The sequence below is a fragment of the Staurois parvus genome, unplaced genomic scaffold (genome assembly GCF_062004578.1).
Source record: "Staurois parvus isolate SC_StPar_1 unplaced genomic scaffold, SC_StPar_1.0 ptg000927l, whole genome shotgun sequence".
Taxonomy (NCBI): Eukaryota; Metazoa; Chordata; class Amphibia; order Anura; family Ranidae; genus Staurois; species Staurois parvus.
Window position 1 is genome coordinate 380,280 of NW_028318723.1, and position 27,221 is coordinate 407,500.

Here is a 27,221-nt window from a genome sequence, read left to right on the forward strand (position 1 = left end):
AGTCTTTGCGGTGGCACACAAAGTGTGAGCTCAATTCATTGTTTTTATATAGAACACTATACTAACCACAGCTTACAAAGCCATCCACAACACTGCCCCTAGCTACATCACCAACCTCATCCACAGATCCCGCCCAAATCGCCCACTCCACCCCTCCCATGATATCCTCCTCTCTAGCTCCCTCATCACCTCCTCCCACGTTCACCTCCAGGACTTCTCCAGAGCCTCTCCCATCCTCTGGAACTCCCTACCACAGCATGTCCGGTCAGCCCCCACCCTGTCTGCCTTTAGGCGAAATTTGAAAACTCACTTCTTCAGGGAAGCCTACCCCACCTCCACCTAAGAACTGTACTTGAATCACCTCCACCAGATCATCCCCCGCAGCTATCACCTTTTGTATCACCTACCCCTTCCTTTAGATTGTAAGCTCCACGAGCCGGGCCCCCCTATTGCTTGTAATTGTACTGTCTCCCTTATATTGTAAAGCGCTGTGCAAACTGTTGATAGAAATCCTGAATAATAATAATAATAATACTTGGAGTCTTACCTGCTGTACGCCTTCTCCCCCCACATCTCTCAGCTGGTGAATGCCAGGAACACTACCAATTTTGTCAACTTCATCTAAAAAGACAATACCTGAAAAAAGAATTTGAAGAAATGAATCCAGAATATAATATAACCTGTAAAACATGATTAGTTTTGGTTATTTTACATCATATCAATATAAATTAAATATAAATTGGCCTTGCCAAGTCAGGAAAAAAAGCTCCAAAGAGTACAATACCAGTTCGTTCACCTTTAAAAAAACAAAAAACAAAACACAAAACAAAAAACTTTGTACACCTAGATAGGAGTGGCGGGGGTGACTGCATACAGGAGGAACATCTCTCCATTTTCCTCCTGCAGCCACTGAACACCCCACTTCCTACTTCAGCAGCTGCAGGAGGAACAAAGATTGGTTCCTCTGTAAGCAGTTGTCCCGCCACTGCCCCTCTCCAGCTGCTTTCTGCTGCCCCCCCCATGCTCTTAGCCCAGGCACGCATCACCCCCCCCCCCCCCCCCATGGCTCTGCCAGCTTTCCCCTCTCCCTGCAGCAGCAAGGGATGCAGTCATGGAGAGCGGGGAAGGAGCCGGTAAATTTGTCATTTACCACAGCCCCTTTTTTCTTGAAAAAATAGTCTGATACTTAAATCACTGACTCTGTTCATTCATAACAGAGGCATAGTAAACTGTGTATTCTATGCTTCAGTTTTTGAATGAATGGGAAGCTCTGTGTAGAGCTATCCTTGTCCATTCATTCTGTGCAGCTGAGGCTGCAGAGATGGAGATTGAGGGCTGTGTTCTTCAATCTCCTTTGGTCAAACATCAGGGGTCTAAACAGACCTCTGATGTTCCAACTTTGAGACAAAGCCCCCACAAAACAGGGTTCCCAAAAATAAAAAGCTACTGACACCAGTGGCAGAACTACCAGGATCACAAAAGTCGCGCTGGCAACTGGGCCCCGCCACTTACTGCTTAACAGACACAAGGTTTCTCCTCACCTGAAGTTGTGACTGTCCACCAGAACCCACCCTCACCTATAATACTGTGGGTGTCACAAGACCCTGAATTAAATCTTATATTTAGGGAGAGCAAAAGCAAGATCGCCAACTCAAAGAAACTAAAATTTAGTGTATGAACTGATTTAGCAGTGAAAAAAAAAAAAATAATTAAAAATAAAATTTAGCCTTTTTAGTTATTCATCAATTTAATTTTTTTTGTTTTCGATAGAGGGGAGAGAGATTAGAACACCTAGTAGGTTTTTATTGCTGTCTGTGCCCCCATTAGGGAGATTCGCCCTATTTGCCATTATCGAAAGTGAAAAAAAAAAAAAAAAGCAAAGCCCATACATTCTATTGTAAGGAGTGCTGAAAAAAAAAAAAAAAACACTGTAGCCCTGGGAAGTATTGTGTGTAATTAGTGTAATATATAAAAAGCACATAACCAATATTAGACCCCCCCCCCCATGACCTGGTTCCTAAAATATACACACTCGATTTTTTTTGTTTTTTCCCATTTCAAACAGACCTTGCTGAGCTTTCTCCACATTGTAATTGGCATCCTGCAATAGTTTGGCAACCACAGACTCAATGTCCTCTCCTACATATCCAGCTTGTGTCAGAGTGGTACAGTCACATATAGCAAATGGGACATCCAAGCACTTTGCTAGAGTTTGTGCAAGAAGAGTTTTACCTGTAATAAAGAGAAAGCATGAGGGTAAAAACAGAATTTGTGGGTTACAAAAAGAAAAAAAAAAAAAAAACCACACGCATACCAGGAATTGAAATGGTCATGGGCCGCACATAATATACAAGAATAAAACGATGAGCAGAAAACACTGGCTAATTACAAGTTAACGATCACTGATATAGATAATGTACTTGAGTAATAAAACTCCATTTTATTGTAATTTTTTTTTAATAAAAAAGGGGGAAACAAAACTAGTGCAATATTTAAAACTGTTTTTGATAATTAAAGCATCAATATCTGGATGAATGGATGGAGTAGCAATTCTCAAGGTGCCATCAGCTATTTTGGATCTAGGTTTTGCCCTTCGTGAGCTTCATCTTTGAAAATAGTTACGCACAAATACTGTAGCTGCCGAAAAACGGATGAAATGAATAAGGCGCGATTGTGTAGAGTGGGAGATTAAAAAAAAAAAAAAAAAAAAGCCTGTTGGGCTGCAAAGAACGGTCAACTGTAGTTGGTTACTAATTTTAAGAGGATCTATTCAGGTTACAGAAATCTGAACATGTGCATAGGTACTAAAAAGGGACAATAGACCAGCTGCGATTTCTCCTGCGCTCTAGGACCCAGACCGGTGGCAAATAGATGGAACCAACACCAGAGCAAGCGACCACCAGTATATTTCAAGGTTGTGCAGCTCCAAAACAGGGCTGGGGAAGCCCGATCAATACTGCAAAGTGAAACAAAAAACAAGAAGCGCACCAACCTTGCGCATTACCTCAGTAACAGGATTTAATAAAAAAGATAGGTACTCACAAACAGCGAATAAAATCAGGCATGTAGTCCTCAAAGGGACTTTAAAGATAAGAAGCCAGCGCGAATCCCATCATGGGGGTAGACACTCAGTATAGCTGACGCGTTTCGAAGGCTATGCCTTCTTCCTCAGACAAACGTGAAACGCGTCAGGTTTACTGAGGAAGAAGGCATAGCCTTCGAAACGCGTCAGCTATACTGAGTGTCTACCCCCATGATGGGATTCGCGCTGGCTTCTTATCTTTAAAGTCCCTTTGAGGACTACATGCCTGATTTTATTCGCTGTTTGTGAGTACCTATCTTTTATTAAATAAATTCTGTTACTGAGGTAATGCGCAAGGTTGGTGCGCTTCTTGTTTTTTGTTTCACTTTGCACTAAAAAGGGACACCCAGTGCCAAGTTTCCTGATAGAATTTTTTTTTAATTCCAATTAGACTTTACTGATATTCACCATCCTAACACTTGAAATTTGCTTTGTCATTCGCGCTTGCAAATCACAGCCAGTAATGAGTAGTGAGGGGCGGAGCCAAGCCATGCCCTGTGTGTCAATGGACACAGGAGAGCCAGATCAGGAGCGAGCATGCACGGGTGCGCCCATAGAGGAATTCTAGAGTTCTGTAGCATTGTATAAGCTCCTGCAATGGGTCCATCACCAGCAGAAGTCAAAGCTGCTACACTGATAACTTTAAAGGGGTTATAAGCCTCAGACATGAAATATGAACAAAGCATATCCCTCTATAGCAGTGTTTCTCAACTCCAGTCCTCATGGACCCCCAACAGGTCATGTTTTCAGGATTTCCCTCAGATGAAACAGCTGTGGTAATTACTAAGGCAGTGAAACTGATCAAATCACCGGTGCAAAATAATGGAAATCCTGAAAACATGACCTGTTGGGGGTCCATGAGGACTGGAGTTGAGAAACACTGCTCTATAGTGTGTACTTGTCTCCGTGTTATTTCTGTCTGCTGCCTCATTTCTCTGCTATCTGCATGAATCACTTTTGACAAGTTTTCCTGAGAAAAATGGTGACGGGGAGAGACCTAAAGCAAATTGACAGTCTCAGTTCTGTTCCTGTGAGCTGTGTGGAGGAGGAGGGGTCCCTTCCCTCCAATCAGCTCTCAGAGCTCTCCTCACTGAGCTCTGCATTGTGTAATTTCAGCTCCCTGCTTTCGGACAACTCAGTCAAATGTTAAAAAAATTCAGCACTTTGAAAAGCTGTAGAGAAAAAAAAAAAAAAGTTTCAGATAAACAGCTACAACTTATGCAGGAGGATTTGGCCTCAGGTGATGCAGAGATATGAAACAGTCACTTCACTGGGTATATTTAAGGGTTAACCACTTCCTGCCCAGGCCAATTCTGACATCTCTCAGATATAAAAAGCAGTTTTGCTAGAAAATTACTTAGAACCCCAAAACATTTTTTGCATTGGCCTGTGACAAAAAAATTGCAACAACTGCCATTTTATTCTCACGGTATTTTACACTGAAATTTTTTCAAACCCTTTTTTTGGGAGAAAAACCCACTTTATATTGCATTCCAGGTAAAAATTGAACCTAAGCTGTTACAACACCACACTATGAATCGCATAGGAATGGGCAATGCATTCCGGTGCAATTCACATGCAATTCTGTGTGCTGTGATTTGAGCCCATTCTGTTGATTGGACTTAAATTTCCCAGCATCAGGGGCGGACTGACCATTTGGAAACTCGGGCACTGCCCAAAGGCCCGGGGTCAGTAGGGGGCCCCATGAGATGCCCCTGGTACCTTTTTCATAGGCTTTTTTGAGTTTGGGCAAGGACACAGGGGCCCCATGATCCCCTATTGCCCGGGAGCCCCATGAGTTGTCAGTCCGCCCCTGCCTAGCATCATACTAAAGTAGAAAACGCACTGCAACCAATTGCACGCAGTCATTTTGTACTGTGCAATCCAGGGCAGACAAACACCAAGTTTGGAACCTGTGTTGGGGGCGTCATTACCAATGCATTGGAAGGTCGCAAGGGCAGTGTGATTTGAATATGGTGTGGGAAACCCTTGGATCGCGAGTTCTAGTGTGAACAGGGCCTAAAGCTGGCCATGCATTAAACCAATTTTCTCATTCAATTTCCTTCAACTATGTAGTGGAAAGGGTCTGCCTACAGTAACCAAATTGAAAGTTTAGGCTTGACCACACATTATATTGGTTTTGGTAAATCTAAATAAAAATTGAACATAGGGTAAGACTGGTCATACATTATACCATTTTTTTGTACAAAGATACTTCCATTCAGTCGAAAACCGTTGCAATTTCAACAACAATCAGAAGCTTTCTTACCAGAGCCTGTGGGGCCCAGAAGCAGGATATTGCTTTTCTCCAGCTTGATGTCATCGTGATTGCAGTCCAGCACATCACCACCCCTCCTCTCCTGTGGCATCTGCTGGTTCACTTGCTGCTGCATGGAGGCTCCCAGAGCATTGCCATGTGGACTGATGCCAGCAATCTGCAGTAGTTCTGAAGAAAAAAAAAAAAAAAAAAAAAAAAAAAAAAAATGTAGTAGACGGAGAATCGGTTTTAAAACAAGGTTACAAAATATAATCGTGCATTATCTACCAGGACTCCAAGTACAAGGCCACGGTCCAGCAAGTCAAGTGCATTTTGCTAATGGAGCAGAAAGTCACCAGCTTCACATACCCTCCTGGTGAGAACATCCATTTATTACATACTGTGAGGAACCCAACTGAAGAGCACTACCTTAGCCTATCCTTTATAATGGTCCTTTATCTGGAGGAGTTAGCAAAGTATTTATTCTCACAGCCAAAATGGGATCACACCTATTTAACATTTTTACATTCACATAAAATATTTAAAAATTGCTGTTGACATTTGCTTAACTACCCTGTAAAAATCTTACCTTGCTATGCCCGTCTATGCAAGGTTAAGTAAGGGGAAGTGGAGGTAATGTTCACCCTGATTAACCCCGTCTGTATGGTCTTTGTAGATCTCATTATCAGCTGTAAACCAGACATGCACACTAAAGCTGGTCATAGATTGATTAACCCACCTGCCCATAGATGGGTCCAATCTCAACCGGTCCCTGCTGAACCAGACGAGATTCAACTCTATTCAATCTATGGACAGGCGGGTTGTGCTAAAGTCAATACATCAATTGACTTCAGTACAACCAACCGGTCGGGTTTTTTTTTCCCCCACGCAATTACTGCCAGCGGGCGGAAATAGCCGCTAGCAGTAATCATTGGAATGGCTCTCGCTGTTGTCCCAGGTAGGTATTGGGGGGAGGGGGGGTGATTGCCGCACACATTGCATGAAGGTAAACCCTGAGCCTTTACAACCACTAAGAAAAAAAAAAAAAAAAAAAAAGGGTTAAAATCAGAACTCTAGGTATGATCTGTATTGCATAGCTGCATTGGTCCAGCTTTGGCACAATGTTAGTATGTGGATCTCATACTTGAGAGGCCGCCGTGGAAGCCGATAAGGCGTTCTCTGGTTAACATCAACAGCCTACTCTGCTCCTCCTCCTAATCAGAGATGGTCTTGTATCCAAGAAAAAGAAGTTACAAGGCATTCCATGAATAATGCGAACAAAGCCCTGTGATCAGTATCCAATTGGCGATCAGGGATCCCCTACTTGCCTATGCTCCATTAATACTCTGAATGTTCCAATCAGTCACATTCTCCATGCTTATGGGAGCTACATACAGTATAGCTTGAAACCTTGACATATGGGCTTTGGCAGTCTCTTGGACACCGTTGATCTGATAAACTTTCATCCTGTGGCTTGATAGGTGGTGATCCAGCAAAACTATATGCCTGCTCAGCTCGTCCGGTCAATCTATATACAGGTGAAACTTGAAAAATTAGAATATAGTGCAAAAGTTCATTTATTTCCAGTGCAGCAACTTAAAAAAGGTGAAATATATGAGATAGACTCATTACATGCAAAGCAAGATAGTTCAAGCCGTGATTTGTCATCATTGTGATGATTATGGCTTACAGCTCATGAAAACCCCAAATCCACAATCTCAGAAAATGAGAATATTACATGCAATCAATGAAAAAAAGGATTGTACATAGAACAATATCGGACCTCTGAAAAGTAGAAGCATGCATATGTACTCAGTACTTGGTTTGAGCCCCTTCTGCAGCAATTACTGCCTCAATGCGGCGTGGCATGGAAGCTATCAGCCTGTGGCACTGCTGAGGTGTTATGGAAGACCAGGATGCTTCAATAGCGGCCTTCAGCTCTTCTGCATTGTTCGGTCTCAGGTCTCATCTTTCTCTTGGCAATGCCCCATAGATTCTCTATGGGGTTCAAGTCAGGTGAGTTTGCTGGCCAATCGAGCGCAGTAATCCCACGGTCATTGAACCAGGCTTTGGTGCTTTTGGCAGTGTGGGCAGGTGCCATGTCCTGCTGGAAAATGAAGTCAGCATCCCCATAAAGCTCGTCTGCGGAAGGAAGCATGAAGTGCTCCAAAATCTCCTGGTAGACGGCTGCGTTGACCCTGGACTTCATGAAGCACAGTGGACCAACACCAGCAGATGACATGGCTCCCCAAATCAACAGACCGTGGAAACTTCACACTGGACTTCAAGCATCTTGCTGTGTGCGCCTCTCCATTCTTCCTCCATACTCGGGGTCCTTGGGCCTCTCCATTCTTCCTCCATACTCGGGGTCCTTGGGCCTCTCCATTCTTCCTCCATACTCGGGGTCCTTGGGCCTCTCCATTCTTCCTCCATACTCGGGGTCCTTGGTTTCCAAATGAGATGCAAAAGTTGCTCTCATCAGAAAAGAGGACTTTGGACCACTGAGCAACAGACCAGGTCTGTTTTTCTTTAGCCCAGGTAAGACGCTGACGTTGTTTGTTGTTCAGGAGCGGCTTGACGAGAGGAATACGACATTTGAAGCCCATGTCCAGGATCCGTCTGTGTGTGGTGGCTCTTGATGCACTGACTCCAGCCTCAGTCCACTCCTTGTGAAAGTCCCCAACACTTTTGAATGGCCTTTTCCTGACAATCCTCTCCAGGCTGCGGTCATCCCTGCTGCTTGTGCACCTTTTTCTTCCACGCTTTTCCCTTCCACATAACTTTCTATTAATGTGCTTTGATACAGTACTTTGGGAACATCCAACTTTTGCAATTACCTTTTGAGGCTTTCCCTCCTTATGGAGGGTGTCAATGATGGTTTTCTGCACAACTGTCAGGGCAACAGTCTCCCATGATTGTGATTCCTACTGAACCAGACTGAGAGACCATTTAAAGGCTCAGGAACCCTTTGCAGGTGTTATGGCTTAATTAGCTGATTAGAGTGGGACACTTTGAGCCGAGAATATTCCACCTTTTCACAATATTCTCATTTTCGGAGTTTGTGGATTTGGGGTTCTCATGAGCTGTAAGCCATAATCATCACAATTATGACAAATCACGGCTTGAACTATCTTGCTTTGCATGTAATGAGTCTCATATATTAGTTTCACCTTTTAAGTTGCATTACTGAAATAAATGAACTTTTGCACGACATTCAAATTTTTTGAGTTTCACCTGTATATGCTGTGATATGTGCTCTCACACCATGATATTTTACTAGAGATGGACCATTAATGTAACTGCTGTTCTGTATATTAGCAAGTTACTATATGCTTTAGAGCCACACAGGGTTACCTGTATCATATTACCAGCCATACGGCTAATTGGCAGCTCACTTTGGTTAGGCCATCAGCCCTGGGTAGGGGTTATCACTCATGTAGTGAGGTAGTGGACAGGAGGGATTATAGTCAGTTTGTACAGTGGCAATCCCCAATTCTCTCTCTACCCGTGCCTCGGACTGATGGCTTGCCGTGTAACATGTAATGTGAGCTAGAGTATGAATCGCAGTGTGACTGAGTGGGTGTGATGGGCCCGGGCTGTTGTGCTTCAAGGCAATAACATGATCAGACCTCGTTTTAAATGGTGACTGGAGGATAGTAGGTCAGATTGACCAATTTTATCATTTTTGATCTCAATAAAGCCATATTTGTTTGGTTACGCTGCAGTTGGTCCTCCTTTAAAGCCTCTTAAAGGGTGGGGCCTCTCTTGGTCCCCCCATTTGTTTTCTATGAGACATACATACTGACATTATTCCAAGCTGGACCAATACAAGTATGCAATAAAGATTGTATTTGGAATTCAGATTTAAAAAGACAAGACTTGGGTGGTACATTGTATGTTACTACACCTAAAGTCCCTCATTCTCTTTGAATTGCACATTTAATTTTGGTGCCAATAGAGTCATATGCAGGGCTGCCTACTACTTTCCAGGTACTCCTGAACCAGCAGAGGGGCGAGCTGGGGGTTGTTGGGAAGAGGCAGAGGGAAGACAGCGACCACTAGACTGGCATGGCTGTGTGCCAGGAGTTAGTGGGCACCTCCATACCTTCCACCTGAAAGGTATGGAGGTGCCCACTAGAAGGACCTAGCTGTCTGCATTGAATGTGTCATCTTTTATTAACAATTGCTATATGGGAATGTCCCTTTGCTGAACATCTGGGGATCCAAATACTGATAACTTTGAATACATTTTTCATATATTTAGTTGTAAGTGTTAAAATAAAAGTCGATGCACTGAAAGACTGGGACAGCCAGTGGGCGGATTCGGGAAGGGGGGAGGTTTATTTGCTGGATTTGCCCGTCTCTTTGCTGACTATATGGGGATGTCTCTTTGCTGGATTGAGCCATCTCTTTGCTGGATGTATGGGGATGCAAGCACGGATGACTTGGAATATGCTTTTCATTTAGTGTTAAAATAGAAAAGCGGATGCACTGAAGGACTCGGGTGGGTTGGCCAGTGAGTGGATTTGGTGGGACAGCCAGTGGGCGGCCCTGGGGAATGTTGGGGGGGGGGGGGGGTGGAGGGCTAGGCCTAAAGCAGTGTATGGGGCCCCAAAATGTCTGAGCGGTAGATGTTTATGTGCCAAGCACGTACTCACTGCACGCTTCCAGCACAAAGACAGCTCTATGTCCGGACTAAAGATCTGTAGCTGATGGGACCAGATTCCAATCATGTAAGCACTACAAACAGTGGTCATGATCGCCAATCCTTCCCAACCCCCAGGTATCAACAGTTTAAAGAGAAGCTGGGGTGGACGGGAAAGGGGTAAAATTATATACACTTATCGCTTTAAAGTATACAGTATTTACACTTTTACAGCCAAATCTGGGATGACCCCCCCCCAAAAAAAAAACAAAAAAAACCCAACAACTGTTTGTGGTACCATTCCCAGAACCAGGGATCCAAGAAGAGGAGAAACTCACAAGTGATGCAATCTGTAGACTTTGCTTTTAATGCAGAACTCCAGGAAAAAAATTTCCCCATGTAGTGGGGCTGTGCCCACACACGTTAACTACTAGTTTTTGTCTGGGGGTAAGGAAAACGGGGATATACTTACCTAATCCGCCAATCCTCCCAACGCAAGACTGGTCCATGCCACCACTGCCACCCGCCTCCCAGTGGTGTAGCGCCGTGGACTGTTCCTGATGTCACCACGCCCACAAAGCAGCTCTGGCGGGGACGACAGCAGGAACAGTCCACCACTGGATGTGGGGGGAGTGCCGCTTTCAGGAGTGGGTGTGTAAAGGCTCTACATTCACTCCTAGACAAAATGAGCAGTTAACCCATGCAGTGCAGGCACAGCCCCCACTACATGGGGAAATAAAATTCTCAAAGTTCTGCTTCAAGACAGGCCTCATTTAACGTTTGCCATAGAGCCAATATATTGTATAGCACTACGCAAACTGTTGCCGGTATTTAAATCCTGATTACTGCAAACAATATGCATGTAGTGTAAAACGATGCAACATGCAGGGTGCGCTGTGTTTAATGAGCTTTCAGACATGCGGTTAGTGGTACATGGCATCGACTGCTAGTGCTCAGTATATACTGTATAATCATACAAAAAAAGGCACAAAAAATTAATTTGCCTATTTTCAACAACCTGGATTAAAAGGAACACTAAATTAATCTATAGTTAATCATAGTTTGTTTCTCAACACTGCCCTCCTGTTATATAATCTGCAGATATATCAGACTGCACCCGGAAAGCAGTGACTATGTAGAATTTGGAGTGTGACCACACCACTTGAGCAAATAGTTTGCAGAAGGGGATGGAACACCAGGGTTCAGTCAGATCAGTGCTGTGAGAGATTGTGCTATGGGAGAAAAACTTACTTGTGAATCTGTACTCATCTTCCCGTCTTCTGATCTCTATCTCTACAGAAAGGGGATTGAAACAGCGACAGGAAGAAATCATAAACAACCTGCTTAGATATGTCAAACCCCCAAATCTGTAGGGTACAGCCACCCTCTTCTAGGTAAGAATATACAGTGGGGCAAAAAAGTATTTAGTCAGCCACCAATTGTGCAAGTTCTCCCACTTAAAAAGATGAGAGAGGCCTGTAATTGGCATCATAGGTAGACCTCAACTATGAGAGACAAAATGAGAAAAAAAATCCAGACAATCACATTGGCTGATTTGGAAAGAATTTATTTGCAAATTATGGTGGAAAATAAGTATTTGGTCAATATGAAAAGGTCATCTCAATACTTTGTTATATATCCTTTGTTGGCAATGACAGAGGTCAGACGTTTCCTGGAAGTCTTCACAAGGTTGGCACACACTGTTGCTGGTATGTTGGCCCATCCTCCATGCAGATCTCCTCTAGAGCAGTGATGTTTTGGGGCTGTCGCTGGGCAATACGGACTTTCCACTCCCTCCAAAGGTTTTCTATGAGGTTTAGATCTGGAGACTGGCTAGGCCACTCCAGGACCTTGAAATGCTTCTTACGAAGCCACTCCTTCGTTGCCCGGGCGGTATGTTTGGGATCATTGTCATGTTGGAAGACCCAGCCACGTTTCATCTTCAATGCCCTTGCTGATGGAAGGTTTGCACTCAAAATCTCACGATACATGGCCCCATTCATTCTGTCCTGTACATGGATCAGTCGTCCTGGTCTCTTTGCGGAGAAACAGCCCCAAAGCATGATATTGCCACCCCCATGCTTCACAGTAGGTATGGTGTTCTTTGGGTGCAACTCAGCATTCTCTCTCCTCCAAACAAGACGAGTTGTGTTTCTACCAAACAGTTCTATTTTGGTTTCATCTGACCATATGACTTTCTCCCAATCCTCTTCTGGACCATCCAAATGCTCTCCAGCAAACTTCAGATGGGCCCGGACATGTACTGGCTTAAGCAGGGTGACACGTCTGGCACTGCAGGATCTGAGTCCCTGGCGGCGTAGTGTGTTACTGATGGTAGCCTTTGTTACGTTGGTCCCAGCTCTCTGCAGGTCATTCACTAGGTCCCCCCGTGTGGTCCTGGGATTTTTGCTCACCGTTCTTGTGATCATTTTGACCCCACGGGGTGAGATCTTGCATGGAGCCCCAGATCGAGGGATATTATCAGTGGTCTTGTATGTCTTCCATTTTCTAATTATTGCTCCCACAGTTGATTTGTTCACACCAAGCTGCTTGCCTATTGCAGATTCAGTCTTCCCAGCCTGGTGCAGGTCTACAATTGTGTTTCTGGTGTCCTTCGACAGCTCTTTGGTCTTCACAACCTCAAACAGTCACACTCCAAACTCCACTATGGTGGACAAATGTCTTTTATACTGATAACAAGTTCAAACAGGTGCCATTGATACAGGTAATGAGTGCAGGACAGAGGAGCCTCTTAAAGAAGAAGGTACAGGTCTGTGAGAGCCAGAAATCTTACTTGTTTGTAGGTGACCAAGTACTTCTTTTCCGCCATAATGTGCAAATAAATTCTTTCCAAATCAGCCAATGTGATTGTCTGGATTTGTTTTCTCATTTTGTCTCTCATAGTTGAGGTCTACCTATGATGCCAATTACAGGTCTCTCATCTTTGTAAGTGGGAGAACTTGCACAATTGGTGGCTAAATAAATACTTTTTTGCCCCATTGTAGATCAGATTCTACGGAACACCAACCAAAAATGATTGTTTTGTGTGGCAACATTCAACCCTGGACCACAGCTACTGCACTCCAGGACTTAAAAAAAAAAAAAAAAAGTTCCTTAGCAAGGTCAAACATTGGCATCCCTGCATTTGTCGGATAACGCATCACTACGCCCAGAAAATTGCTGCAATTACAAATGTTTAGGCATTCTCATGTTTATTTCTTTTGATTGTAATGGTATGACAAAAAAAAAAAAAAAAAAACACATTTCACGCAAAACCCCAAAAATGGACTGGGCAAAACGATTGGCATCTTCTCAAAATTGTAAGAAATAATTGCATTCTAAGTTTGTGATGCTCCTGTAATTTGTAATTAATTTCATCTGAATGAACAGGTGCTGACAATATAGAAATCTCACCGGCAACCAGCTAAAATGGTGAGAAATTGACTCAACCTTTCTGTTGCGCATCTGTGCCGCATGGAGCATGGAGAAGAGAAAGGGCAGCAAAGAACTGTCTGAGGATTTGAGATCAAAAATTGTGGAAAAGCATGGACAATCTCAAGGTCCGTCTCCAGACATCTTTATGTTCTTGTGTCCACTGTGCACAACACCGTCAAGTTTACAGCCAATGGCACTGTAGCTAACCTCCCTGGACATGGATGAAAGAGAAACTGATCAAAGATTGCAACAAAGGATTGTTGGAATGGTGGCTAAAAGAACCTCGATCAACTTCTAGACAAATGCAAGCTGACCTTCAGGCACAGGGTACAACTGTCAGCTTGCACTGATGAAAAAGACGCTATGTAGGAGACCCAGAAAGACCCCACTGCTGACACACAAACATATAAAGCCAGATTGGAGTTTGCCAAAACTTACCTGAGGAAGCCAAAATCTTTTTGGGAGAAAGTGCTGTGGACAGACGAAACAAAATTACAGCTTTCTGGTAAATCCCATCATTCTGTTATCAGAAAAAGCAATGAGGCCTTTAAAGAAAAGAATACATCCCTACAGTCACACATGGTGGTGGTGGTGGGGGGGGGGGTCACCTTGCTGCTTCAGGCACTGGATTTCTTGATCGTGTGCATGGCATTATGAAATCTGAAGACTACCAAAATTCTGGGGTGCAATGTAAGGCCCAGTGTCAGAAAGTTGGGTCTCCATCAGAGGTCATGGGTCTTACAGCAGGACAATGACCCAAAGCACACATCAGTACTCTAGTGCTTTTTTTGAAAATTTGTGGGTGCTTTTTGAACTGGCCAGCAATGGGTCCAGATTTCAATCCCATAGAGCTCCTGTGGAGAGATCTCAAAACAGCAGTTGGGAAATCCAATCAGAAACCTGGACCAGTTGGTGAAAGAAGAGCGCTCCAAAATTCCATTAGAGGAGGTGGAAGAAACTCATTGATGGTTACAGGAAGCTACTGATTTCAGTTATTTTTTTCCAAGGGGTGCGCTACCAAATATTAAAATAAGGGTGCCAATCATTTTGTCCAGTCCATTTTTGGGGTTTTTGCGTGGAAGGTGTCAGATTTGGCTGTTTTGTTTGTTTCTTCACTTTTGTGAAATACCAATACAAAGAAATTTGTACCGAAACATTTGTAATTGCAACAATTTTCTGGGCGAAGTGGTGCATTATCTGACAGAAATGCAGGGGTGCCAATATTTTTGGCCATGACTGTATATGCCAAAAAAATTTAGTGTGCTGTAAATTGCTTTCAGCACTGCTCCTATTTCTTCTTGCTGGAAGATGCAACTTTGCTGAAGCCCAGAGTCCTGAGCAGTGGTAAATCTTGAAGCGGTCAGCAGATTGACCTCTAAAAATTCAGCTTGGTGCAAAAAAAAAAAATTAAAAAAAATCACGCAACTGAGCAGGTGCAGAGCAGGGTGGGACAGTATTACTGGATTTTAAAACTGTATAGACACTTAATTTTTAAGGTTTTACATAAATATACCTGAAAAAGGGTGCCAGCCTGAAGAAAACCAGCAGGACAATTTTCTGACTAAAGTTCCACTTTAAAGTTCATCTCCAGGAAAAGGGAAATACTCCCTTGCAGTGGGGCTGCCTGTGCACTGCAAGGTCTAGGGGCCATAAAATCTGTTTTACTTACCCATTTCTATGTCCCTCTGGCACCCAGTTCTCACCACCCCTTGGCGGCCTCATGTCCAATGCCGGGCATTGAACTTGAAAACGTTAGAGAAAAAATGCGACTGCTTGAGCATAGCAGGGAAAAAAAAAAATAAATAAAATAAAAAAATAAAAAAGGAAAAGGCTGCAGTAGCCGATCTTATAGCCTGAGGGAACATAAGTCTGATGCTGCATCTGTCCCCTGCCGGCTCTTAAAAAGTGAACTCAGCAATCACACGACTGCTGTGCTCAGATAACTCGGGAATCAGCAGAGTTGTCAGCCCCCCAACGCTCACTGGAGCACTGGGCTGTGAAAGGGAAGGAGCGGCTGGCTCAGGCTCTCAGCGGCTCGCTGAGAAGCTGTGCCAGGTGCCACTCTAGGCTCTGGGGTGGATCCTGACTTTGAAGTTCAGATCTTTCCACAGCCTAGACCGGCTGACATCAGCAGACTTTAGTCAGCTGAAGTGGGCCACAGGAGGAGGAGAGCAGAGCAAGCGGCCCCCCAGTGGGCCACAGGAGGAGGAGAGCAGAGCAAGCGGCCCCCCAGTGGGCCACAGGAGGAGGAGAGCAGAGCAAGCGGCCCCCCAGTGGGCCACAGGAGGAGGAGAGCAGAGCAAGCGGCCCCCCAGTGGGCCACAGGAGGAGGAGAGCAGAGCAAGCGGCCCCCCAGTGGGCCACAGGAGGAGGAGAGCAGAGCAAGCGGCCCTCCAGTGGGCCACAGGAGGAGGAGAGCAGAGCAAGCGGCCCTCCAGTGGGCCACAGGAGGAGGAGAGCAGAGCAAGCGGCCCTCCAGTGGGCCACAGGAGGAGGAGAGCAGAGCAAGCGGCCCTCCAGTGGGCCACAGGAGGAGGAGAGCAGAGCAAGCGGCCCTCCAGTGGGCCACAGGAGGAGGAGAGCAGAGCAAGCGGCCCTCCAGTGGGCCACAGGAGGAGGAGAGCAGAGCAAGCGGCCCTCCAGTGGGCCACAGGAGGAGGAGAGCAGAGCAAGCGGCCCTCCAGTGGGCCACAGGAGGAGGAGAGCAGAGCAAGCGGCCCTCCAGTGGGCCACAGGAGGAGGAGAGCAGAGCAAGCGGCCCTCCAGTGGGCCACAGGAGGAGGAGAGCAGAGCAAGCGGCCCTCCAGTGGGCCACAGGAGGAGGAGAGCAGAGCAAGCGGCCCTCCAGTGGGCCACAGGAGGAGGAGAGCAGAGCAAGCGGCCCTCCAGTGGGCCACAGGAGGAGGAGAGCAGAGCAAGCGGCCCTCCAGTGGGCCACAGGAGGAGGAGAGCAGAGCAAGCGGCCCTCCAGTGGGCCACAGGAGGAGGAGAGCAGTTAAAAAAAAAAAAAAAAAAAAAAAGAAGTTTGCATGTACTTCTCCTTTAACACTTGCAATGCAGGGGCAGTTCCACTATAGAGGAGCATTTTTGCTTTGCTTGGAGTTCAGCTTTAAAACAAACCTGTAGCAAGGAAGGATTGCAGGCTGCCATGGCTATCCCTTAGTTATGAAACACTAGCACCTGGCTGTCATGGTGATCCAACAGCTTCAGTACAAGTATGTCGAGTTTATAAAATGTCATGATGGCTTTTTTCCAGGTTAACAGCTCACTGTATTTAACCACTTGCCTACTGGGCAAAATTTGGTAGATATACTAATGAATTTTAGTGCACACAAATATAAATTTTTGGGTAAAATACAAAAAAGGTTACACTGAAATTGTGCACATGTGTGGAATGGCGACAAACACGGGAATTTAAATTATCCATAGGCGGCGCTTTGAACGCCTTTACAGGTTGCCAGTTTAGAGCAGCACAGGAGGTCGCTGTTAGAATGACTGCTTTTGTGCTGACGTTCGCGGTGATGCTTCAAATGTGTGGTGTGATCACTGTTCACATACATGTGCGGGACAGACGCGGTCACCTTTGTACGTGAGCATGGGGGGGCGGTTTTGTTTTTTTACACGGTTTCTTTAAAATTCTCATTTGTAAATGCTGTGACAAGGAATGTAAACATCCCTTGTGACAGCTCTAGGCATATGGTATGTACTTTGTATGGAGAGACCTGAGGTCGAATACACACCCCAATCTCTCCTTTGGGCTACAATGCAGCCGATAAGACACAGCTCAGTCTGTTTGGCCAATTTAGTGACTGGTAATCAGCCAGTAAAGATCTGGAAGTAACGCAATCATTGCGCTTCCCGTTTCATCGGGGGGGGGGGGGGGGGATAAATCAGAAGAGCACAGCAAAGGTGGCAACAGCAAGGAGGGGGGTGGGGGGGTGGGACCCCCTTCTGCCACCCGTAAAAAGCTTAGCTACTCTGATTACTTATGTGAAAGTAAATCACTGGGGCTAATCATGATACTGGGATCTTGGTTGTGGCCTCAACCAGGATTGCAGCTTCCTTACAAGGACGTATATGTGCATATGGCGGTAGGGAAGCAGTTAAAATGGAATGTTAGCCAGATTTTAAGTTCTGCTAGAGGACTTCAGGCTGACCCCTTTTGCAGGTATAGTCAGGTAACACATTAAAAATAAGAGTATAATACTGGATTTTAGACAGTCTCACCCTGCTCTGCACATGCTCCATTTCTCTCTATTTTTCAGCACTGTGCTGAATCCAATCTGCAGACAACCTAAAGATTTACTGCTGCTCAGGGGCTCTTGGCTTCAGCAAAATGGCATCCTCCAGCAAGAAGAAACAGGAACTATGCTGGAAGCGATTTTCAGCACACACTTTTGGTAGCAGATGTGAAATGTATAGTCCTTGCTTAAAACAAAAAAGTTGTGGGTAAACTTCCTCTAAGCCAGTGGTTCTCAACCTTCCTAATGCCGCGACCGTTTAATACAGTTCCTCATGTTGTGGTGACCCCCAACCATAAAATTAGTTTTGTTGCTACTTCATAACTGTAATTTTGCAGTGGGAGGAATAGTGCCCCATCGCTGGTGTCAGTGGGAGGAATAGTGCCCCATCGCTGGTGTCAGTGGGAGGAATAGTGCCCCATCGCTGGTGTCAGTGGGAGGAATAGTGCCCCATCGCTGGTGTCAGTGGGAGGAATAGTGCCCCATCGCTGGTGTCAGTGGGAGGAATAGTGCCCCATCGCTGGTGTCAGTGGGAGGAATAGTGCCCCATCGCTGGTGTCAGTGGGAGGAATAGTGCCCCATCGCTGGTGTCAGTGGGAGGAATAGTGCCCCATCGCTGGTGTCAGTGGGAGGAATAGTGCCCCATCGCTGGTGTCAGTGGGAGGAATAGTGCCCCATCGCTGGTGTCAGTGGGAGGAATAGTGCCCCATCGCTGGTGTCAGTGGGAGGAATAGTGTCCCATCGCTGGTGTCAGTGGGAGGAATAGTGTCCCATCGCTGGTGTCAGTGGGAGGAATAGTGTCCCATCGCTGGTGTCAGTGGGAGGAATAGTGTCCCATCGCTGGTGTCAGTGGGAGGAATAGTGTCCCATCGCTGGTGTCAGTGGGAGGAATAGTGTCCCATCGCTGGTGTCAGTGGGAGGAATAGTGTCCCATCGCTGGTGTCAGTGGGAGGAATAGTGTCCCATCGCTGGTGTCAGTGGGAGGAATAGTGTCCCATCGCTGGTGTCAGTGGGAGGAATAGTGTCCCATCATTGGTGTCAGTGGGAGGAATAGTGTCCCATCATTGGTGTCAGTGGGAGGAATAGTGTCCCATCGTTGGTATCATATTCCGAATATTTTCAATGGTCTTAGGTGAAAGGGGTCGCGACCCACAGGTTGAGAACCGCTGCTCTAAGCCATAGACAGCCAGGTGGCTACCATGTTCTAAATGTCAGTAATAACAGCCTCCTATTAGCACAGGTATCTTAAAAAATGGATTCTAAATTACTACTTGGAGTTTTGCGTCTATGTGAACACCTGCGTAGTAGCAGTGCACCAGGCTCTCTGTAGTATAGACTTAAATCTGACTTTTGAACAGAGTCTCTGGGTAATCCAAATCTACATTGTACAAATTGATCAGAGCCTGTAGGTCTGGCACTTAGAATGGAAATAGGCAGGTGAAAAGTTTCCCTCTTCATTGATAACACCATAGTGCCCATATCATTTTTGTGCGAAAAATGTAAGTATTTCAAAGCTTAGTAGCCGAATTTACAAGATGTCTGCACATAGCAAAGCAAAGCTGTGCCAGCAGAATGGAAGGGTCACAGAAAGCATGCAGAAAAGCAGGGCCAGAGGTTAATGAGTATCCAAAGTTGGAACAGAGAACACTGTGTACAGTATAAACAGGTCAATGCCGACAAGGTGCTGGATGTGGATAAGGGAAGATGACGCAAAACAAAAAGCAAAGCAATGGAAAGGATTCATGGAATATGTGCAAATGACTTTTCTATCAAAATCAGTATAAAAACCATACAGATCGTTGTTCATAATGCTACACACAAGATAATATTTCAACTACAGCACAGCAAGTGTATTCTGTACAGGTATCAGATGAAAGCCAGTTATGCTCGAGTGAGATCAGGTCATTGTCTAATCATTCCCAACCCACTAGGCCAGGGGTAGGCAACCTACAGCTCTCCAGCTGTTGCAGGACTACAAGTTCCATCATGCCTCTGCAAGTCATAGCTGTAACTGTCAGTTTTGCAATGTCTCATGGGAAATGTAGTTCCACAACAGCTAGAGGGCCGCAGGTTGCCTATCTCTGCACTAGGTCTACTTTTTTTTTCCTAACAGTGGTACACAAACAATTCAGCTTCTTTTGTTAAAGTGGTTCTGAAGGCTGAAAGTTTGTTTTTACCTTCATGAATTCTATGAAAGAACAAAAAAAAAAACCCCCTCAGAGTGCAGCAAGCCCCCCCCCCCCCCCCCCAGGGGCGGACTGACAACTCATGGGGCCCCCGGGCAATAGGGGATCATGGGGCCCCTGTGTCCTTGCCCAAACTCAAAAAAGCCTATGAAAAAGGTACCAGGGGCATCTCATGGGGCCCCCTACTGACCCTGGGCCTTCTGGCAGTGCCCGAATTTCCAAATAGTCAGTCCGCCCCTGAGACCCCCCCCCCCCCACCCAAACCCTGATCTGAATCAAGTCATGTGCACGAGAGCAGAGGCTCTCCCGACACTGGCTCCCACTGCTGTCAATCACAGCCAGTGAGGAGGGAGCGCGGGGCATGGCTCAGCTGTGCTCTGTGTGTATTATGGTCACACACTGCATGGATCAGAAGTTATAACGCACAAGTGGCTTGCTTATGGGGGGCACCTGGGGGGAGCCAGGAGCACCCGTGAAGAGTAGGTGCAAAACCACTGCACAGAGCGGGTAAGTATACCATGTTTGTTTTGGTTTCTCTTAGGCTTTAATGCATAGGCCCATACAGGGGCAGACGGACAACTCATGGGGCCCCCAGGCAATAGGGGATCATGGGGCCCGTGTCCTTGCCAAACTCAAAAAAGCCTATGAAAAAAGGTACCAGGGGCATCTTATGGGGCCCCCTACTGACCCCGGGCCCTCGGGCAGTGCCCAAGTTTCCAAATGGTCAGTCTACCCCTGGGCCCATAAACATAAGAGTCTTCTCACACTGCTCCATTGAAGGAAAAAAAAAAAAAAAAAAGTAAAAATGCATACGTGCTTCTGTTGCCATGCACCTGTGAAACAAGAAGATGCAACTAAAAGTACACCAAAGATGTAACCATGGTAAATTTTGATGCATTTTCCACTGATTTTCAATGGAAGGTGCATTTTTCCCCCCCTTTCCAGAGGATAATATGCAGCATGCCGAACTTTTAGAAAACGCACCACATCTGCATCGCACTAGTGTGGAGTTCTATAGAATTTAAAGTGTTACTAAATCCACAACAGTACAATCAGTCTGTAGATGCAGTAAAGCATGCTTGTTATGCTCTGGAACCTAAGGGATTAAACCTCTGCATTGTGTAAAAAAAGGCTGCTTGATCCTGAATGCTCTGATCCTCCCCTTCTACTGTCCCCAATCATCAGCTAATACAGAGCTCTAGGAGTCACTCTGCACATGCTCAGTTTAGTGTGTATGGCTAGAGCAGGGTTTTTTTTCTTTATGGGGGGATGCATGTAATAAGGGCCAATAAGCACTGTTGAGGTGTAGAGGGATCAGGGGTTATGCAGCCTCAGAGGACAGAGAGCAGAACGTAAAACTCCTACAAGCTTTAACCAGTGCTCAGCTTGACACTGATAGAAGTCACGAGACTGCTATATATTGCTAATGAGAAAAAAAAAAAAAGTAGCTTTTTATTTACCAAAATAATTGCATTTCCATGTAGTGTGTACTGTGGGAGACCAGATAGAGTGAATGCAGAGTCATGAGTTTAGTAACACTTAAAAAAAAAAGGAAAAGGGAAATTTGTATTGCGTTCTTGGGCTAAAAGCAGAGAAAAAAAAAAAAACCTGCACTAGTGTGAAAGAGCCCTAAAATTAAACAGTATAAAGACTGGTTTATAAACTCGACAGCAGTAAATTAGTGGCTCAATTGAAGCACCGTCCACATCAAAGAGGAAGCCTGGACCTTGAGGGGGAGAAAAAAAAAAACAAAAAAAAAAACTACACAACACCTTTTATAGGTTGTATAGAATAACCACCGACAGAGGAAATATTTAAAAAATGACCAAATCTACAAATTGACTAGTCAGTAAAGGGTCTTCCCTTTACTTTGGGGGGGGGGTCATACACCCCCAAATCCAGAAGTACTGGGCATTTGAGGGCTTCGCTAGATGGAGTGGGAGGGGAGCACTGCCAAGGTATCAGTGGTTGAAGTGCCCCAACTACTCTGCTATTCATCCCTTTTTGTTCTATTATCTAGTGAGACAGTAATGCAGGCCATAGACGGGTCGTTTATCGTCCAAATTTTCATCCACACGAAAAATCGGCCGATATTCACACCGTTGGTGGGGCCAGCCTGTCGGCCATTTTTCGCAGATCTTCGTTTATTTTTATTGGTCATGCTGGAAAAATCAAACGAAAAACAGCCATTTTTCGTGGATATTGGTGGCATCGCCAATGGGGCTGACTGATTTTTTGTTTATCGGCCGACAATTCAGCCAACAAACGGCCCGTCCATGGCCAGCCTAACACTCCTGCTTACTGAAGACAGGAGGCCGCGTTTGGCATTGGCTCCATTCAGAGAGTAGATTGTTTTTGTTCAGAAAATGCAAAAGAGTTTCCTGACTGGACAAGGTGGCGAGGTAACATCATGAATCCACCTTAACGAATTAGGGAATTCATTCAGAAAATATAAAGCACTCACTGAAAGGTGCCTGTGCCAACCTCCTGTATTTACAAAGCATCAGAGCACCAACTCGGCACAGGACCTGGAAGCTAGTGGAGATCACTGGAGTAGGGGGGGGGTCTACTTCAGCAATTTGCAGCTCCCTGGGGCATCAGCAAGGTATGGTGTAGGCATAATTACTTGGTCTAAGCTGGACCAAACTATGTTTAATATAGCCACGGCTGGAATTCCACTTGCAGTCCAGAAACACAGAGAACTAATAGAACTTTGCAGGCGGACATGTCACCCATAGGATGATCTTTTCTGCTACATTCATACTTTGATTACATTTACAACATGTACTGGAGGGGGAAAAAAAAAAAAAGGGTTGTTGTGAAGCATAAATGCATATAGTACAAATGGTACCTATGGATGCAACAGCAAATAAAGTGAAATAGGTGTCATGGCCATCACATTAAGTTGCACAGGGTTCAGAAAGATTACATGCATCAAATGATTACACCCACCTCTTGGGGTTAATGAGGACTGTTTTTCCACCTCCGCTTGTTGTCTGATGTTCACTGGGATGTTATATATCCGCTTGTAATGATTGTACACTGCTACAGAAAGGACCTTCTTTGCAAATGATTGACCCACCACATACTTGTCAAGGTAGTTATAAATCTGCAAGAGAAGTGCTGTACTCAGAGAAAAACAGAATATTGACCATCACGTGTTGGATATTAATCCATTAGGAACCACCACTTAAAACATGCATCAGTCACAAATCTGCTTGCCAGTAAATGCTCTTAAAGCAAACCTATACTCAAACACACACACACACACACACACACACACACACACACACACACACACACACACACACTATAGAGAGAGAAAGGTAAATCTAAATAAGTGAATGATCTGCAAGTTTGTTTCGGGGGGGGGGGGACCCATACATAGTCCATAGTGTTCAATATTGAGTTGGCCCCGCCCTTTGCAGCTTCTTCTGGGAAGGCCGTCCACAAGGTTTAGGAGGATGTCTATGGGAAGGTTTGACCATTCTTCCAGAAGCACATTTGTCAGGTCAGGCACTGATGTCGGGGGAGGAGGCCTGGCTCGCAGTCTCCGCTCTAATTCATCCCAAAGGTGTTCTATGGGGTTGAGGTCAGGACTCTGTGCAGGCCAGTCAAGTTCCTCCACCCCAAACTGGCTCCTCCATGTCTTTATGGACCTTGCTTTGTGCACTGGTGCGCAGTCATGTTGGAACAGGAAGGGGCCATCCCCAAACTCTTCCCACAAAGTTGGAAAACTTAAAATTGTCCAAAATGTCTTTGTATGCTGACGCCTTAAGAGTTCCTTTCACTGGAACTAGGGGGGCAAGCCCAATCCCTGGAGAAAAAAAAAAGTGCTCCCCCTCCCATGCTAGGACTGTTCTTGTATCCACAGTGTGAGATCCAATGCATATCCAGCTCACACCTTCCTCGGAGGACTGCTAATTTCACAAGATCTGGAGCAAGTTTGAGAGATGTCACCATTGTGCTGTTGACTATTCTTCTGGTGCATATGCTGGAGAGGAAGCTGTAACTGAGGACTTGCAGTGCAAGGATCCCTACTTCTGCTTCATTCAGTGGGGATCTGTACTTTCTCCACCTCTCGTGCTGCCTTTTGATAAATTTTCACCAGCCAACAAGCAAGCAGCTACCAGAAGAAAAGCAAGTCAGGCCAAATACGGCTGAACATTTCACCGGAAGTCTTGTATTTTAGAAATTAATACAAGGCTGTCTGATTGGCTGTGGTGGAGATGTCATCTGCCCTCCTCAGCCAGAGAAAATGTTGTACTCACAGCAAAAAAAAGAAAAAAAAAAAAAAAAAAAAAAAAAAAGCTTCCTGTGAATGGCTGAAGAGTGCTTAGCCCAACCAGATCTTGTTTCTGGAGCGGGATGAGAAGTCCACATCCTGCTCCTAGAACACAGCATTGTGTAGCTGAGGCTACATACAGTGCTAACAGGTGATGCATGTTTGTGAAAGGAAATCCATTTAGACCAGCCTGGTCCACACAAACTAACGTTCACTAACATGGAAGATGGGCTTTAATCCATAAGGCAGCAGATTTTAGTGGTTGAATTTCTGAAATTCACTCTAAAGCCTTACTCCAGTCTGCTTTAAAAAGGAATCATACTTTGTTGGTCCTGTCCACAGCGGACTAGTTTCTGGTTCAAAGTCTTTGGCATCCTTTCGAATTATCGTATGAAATAAAAAAAAAGGTATGTAAACTGGTCAAAATCGGCTCTACTACATTGCCCTATTTTGGGCCTTTTTACTTAAAATTAGCATCCTACTTATTCCTGTCTGCTAAACAGACCATGGCTCAGGCCTGGAAGAAACCATCAGTCCTACTTCAGGGAGTGAAAGATCGTATGACCGTCTTAAAACGGTAAATGAAAAAAAATGTCCAGAAAAGACTTTTCCAAATTTCCTAAATCTGGGAACCTTGGATCAAATTACTCCCTACCTGCCTTACATCTGGCCAGTCTAGGCCACTTGTAGTGTGATACCAGGGATGGCCCCGAGTCTGCTGGGGGGGGGGGGGGGGCTTCTCCCCAACCTTTTCTCTTCACTTTGGTTCCTTGCAGTCTTCAGCATGGTTTACACTGGGACTATCTGACCCCAAAGAACTTTACCAGATTATGAATACCCTACCGTTGGTCCAGACTCCTTAACAATTAATGGAATTTGACTGATTATAGGTTTATTCCTGCTACTGATTAATATTCAGTGTAATGGTGTTGTCCCCCTGAGTGGGCAAACTTAAGCTTGTTCTTTGAAAAGAGAAAAAAAAAAAAAAAAAAAATATGAATTATGCTAGTGAAAGAAAACCACCACAACCAAAAAACGTACACTAAAATGTAGTATACTGCAAAACGGCAAACACTTGCTATATACTGCTGATGAGAAAAGGTATTAAGCAGTTTATATTTACTAAAATAATTGCATTTCCATGTATTGAGGGAGACAAGATATAGTGAATGCAGGGTCCTGGGTTTAGTAACACTTTAAATTAGGGGCCAACTGAAAAAAAACAGAACTTTTCAGTTATAAGGTTCATGAAGGGTAATTAAAAAAATTAAAATAAAAAAAAAAAAATCTGCCAGCACGTGCTGAAATGTCTGGTTGCCATTTGTAAGCCAAGACATGACAATACCATGTATTAAAGACTTTGTTGTGGTAAAATGTTGCACTGCTAAAAAAAAAAAAAAAAAAAAAAAAAAAAAAAAACCACACACACACACACACACACACACACACACGACAACCTGAATGATGCAAACTTGAGATAAAGATGTCATAACAAGCAAAAGGTTAGGTTTGTTCTATAGCCTATGTGGGAAAATGACATCTGCCTGCAGGTAACCAGCAACAAACATCGAGGAGGAGTGGGAGAGAAGGAAGGGGAAGGGGAGAGAAGGAAGGGGAAGGGGAGAGAAGGAAGGGGAAGGGGAGAGAAGGAAGGGGAAGGGGAGAGAAGGAAGGGGAAGGGGAGAGAAGGAAGGGGAAGGGGAGAGAAGGAAGGGGAAGGGGAGAGAAGGAAGGGGAAAAGGAGGAGAGAAGGAGAAAAGGAGGAGAGAAGGAGAAAAGGAGGAGAGAAGGAGAAAAGGAGGAGAGAAGGACACACAGACTTTAAATATAAAATTAATACAAGTAGCTATTCAGTGTTTTAGACAACCTGTTCTGAATACAACCTGTGATACCCCTCAGTGGGTCGGGGGGGGAAGACAAGCTTCGATTTATTATAACAAACAGGAGCGTTGATATAGCCCATGAGCAACATGGTGGTCCACACGGTGATTTCAAAATCTCAAGACATGGGCAGGTATAGGGTCCCACAAACCCTCCCCCCCCCCCCCCCCCTTCTCACACACGACAGGCAATACTGACTGAAGACCGTCATACCTTCTTTGGGGGTGGAGGTGGCTTCTGTTGAAATGCTAGTTTCACAGCTTCAGCAGCAGTCTCTGGTTCTCGGTTTATAGATTTCTTTGAATCCGCCTCAGATAACACGACGAAAAAATGGTGGCACTTCTCACACTTCACAAAACGGGTAGAGGCTGCAAGGAACAGATTGGGAAAAAAGTCATGGCAGTAGACTTTTCTTGTAGAAAGAAGAAAAAAAACAAAAAAGAAAACTTTGGAATGTGCAACCCAGATGAACGGAATACAAAATTAAATGCTAGGGCTGCCTGGTTTATTCAGTAAAGCCGAGTATTCAATACATTGCAGCTTGCAGGCACCTACATTCATTTCCCATTTTCAGGTTCATTTTCATTTATTTATTTCTTACCTAGTGACCCTGCCAATAAACAGTCCTGTCCTAGGGTGACAATGCTCACATATTGTACTACAAAAAAAAAAAAAACCCCACACCACAACAGAGGGTGCACCAGCCTAGCGCATTATCCCAATGTAACATTTATTGTAAAAATAAATAAGTAAAACTGGGCAGCACAGTGGCTAAATGGTTAGCACTTCTGCTTGGCAGTTCTAGGGTTCGTTGGTTCGAATCCCAGCCACGGCAACACCTGCCTGGAGTTTGCATGTCCTCCCTGTGCCTGCGTGGGTTTCCTCCGGGTACTCTCATTTCCTCCCACACACTAGGTTAATTGGATCCTGTGTAAATATGTAAAATTGTCCCTAGTATGTGTATGTATGAATGTGAGTTAGGGACCTTAGATTGTACGCCCCTTGAGGGTTAGGGACTGATGTGAATGTACAATATGAATGTAAAGCGCGGCGTAAATTGATGGCACTATATAAAGTACCTGTAATAATAATCTACTCACATCAAAATATCAGTTAGTCAGTCCACTCCAGGAGCTCCTGGGCTTAGGAGGACACCAGCAAAAACAGGAGGAAGAGGCAAGTCCTCGAAACGCGTCAGTCTTTTGGATG

The 27,221-nt window shown here is 45.0% G+C and overlaps 1 protein-coding gene across 3 annotated transcripts in view; it reads right to left on the bottom strand.

Moving 5' to 3' along the window:
* CLPX (caseinolytic mitochondrial matrix peptidase chaperone subunit X) overlaps positions 1–27,221 on the bottom strand; it is an 86,668-nt gene that overhangs the window by 26,330 nt on the left and 33,117 nt on the right. Inside the window, exons 4-10 of one of the 3 annotated variants that reach the window (XM_089656661.1) lie at positions 26,226–26,380; positions 22,799–22,955; positions 13,858–13,890; positions 11,236–11,277; positions 5,352–5,528; positions 2,068–2,232; positions 548–636 (exon numbers count right to left, since the gene is read on the bottom strand). In XM_089656661.1, the coding sequence (XP_089512787.1) occupies positions 548–636; positions 2,068–2,232; positions 5,352–5,528; positions 11,236–11,277; positions 13,858–13,890; positions 22,799–22,955; positions 26,226–26,380 (818 nt within the window). The remainder of the gene's footprint in view (positions 1–547; positions 637–2,067; positions 2,233–5,351; positions 5,529–11,235; positions 11,278–13,857; positions 13,891–22,798; positions 22,956–26,225; positions 26,381–27,221) is intronic. The other 2 variants (XM_089656662.1, XM_089656663.1) reach the window with 2 other exon arrangements.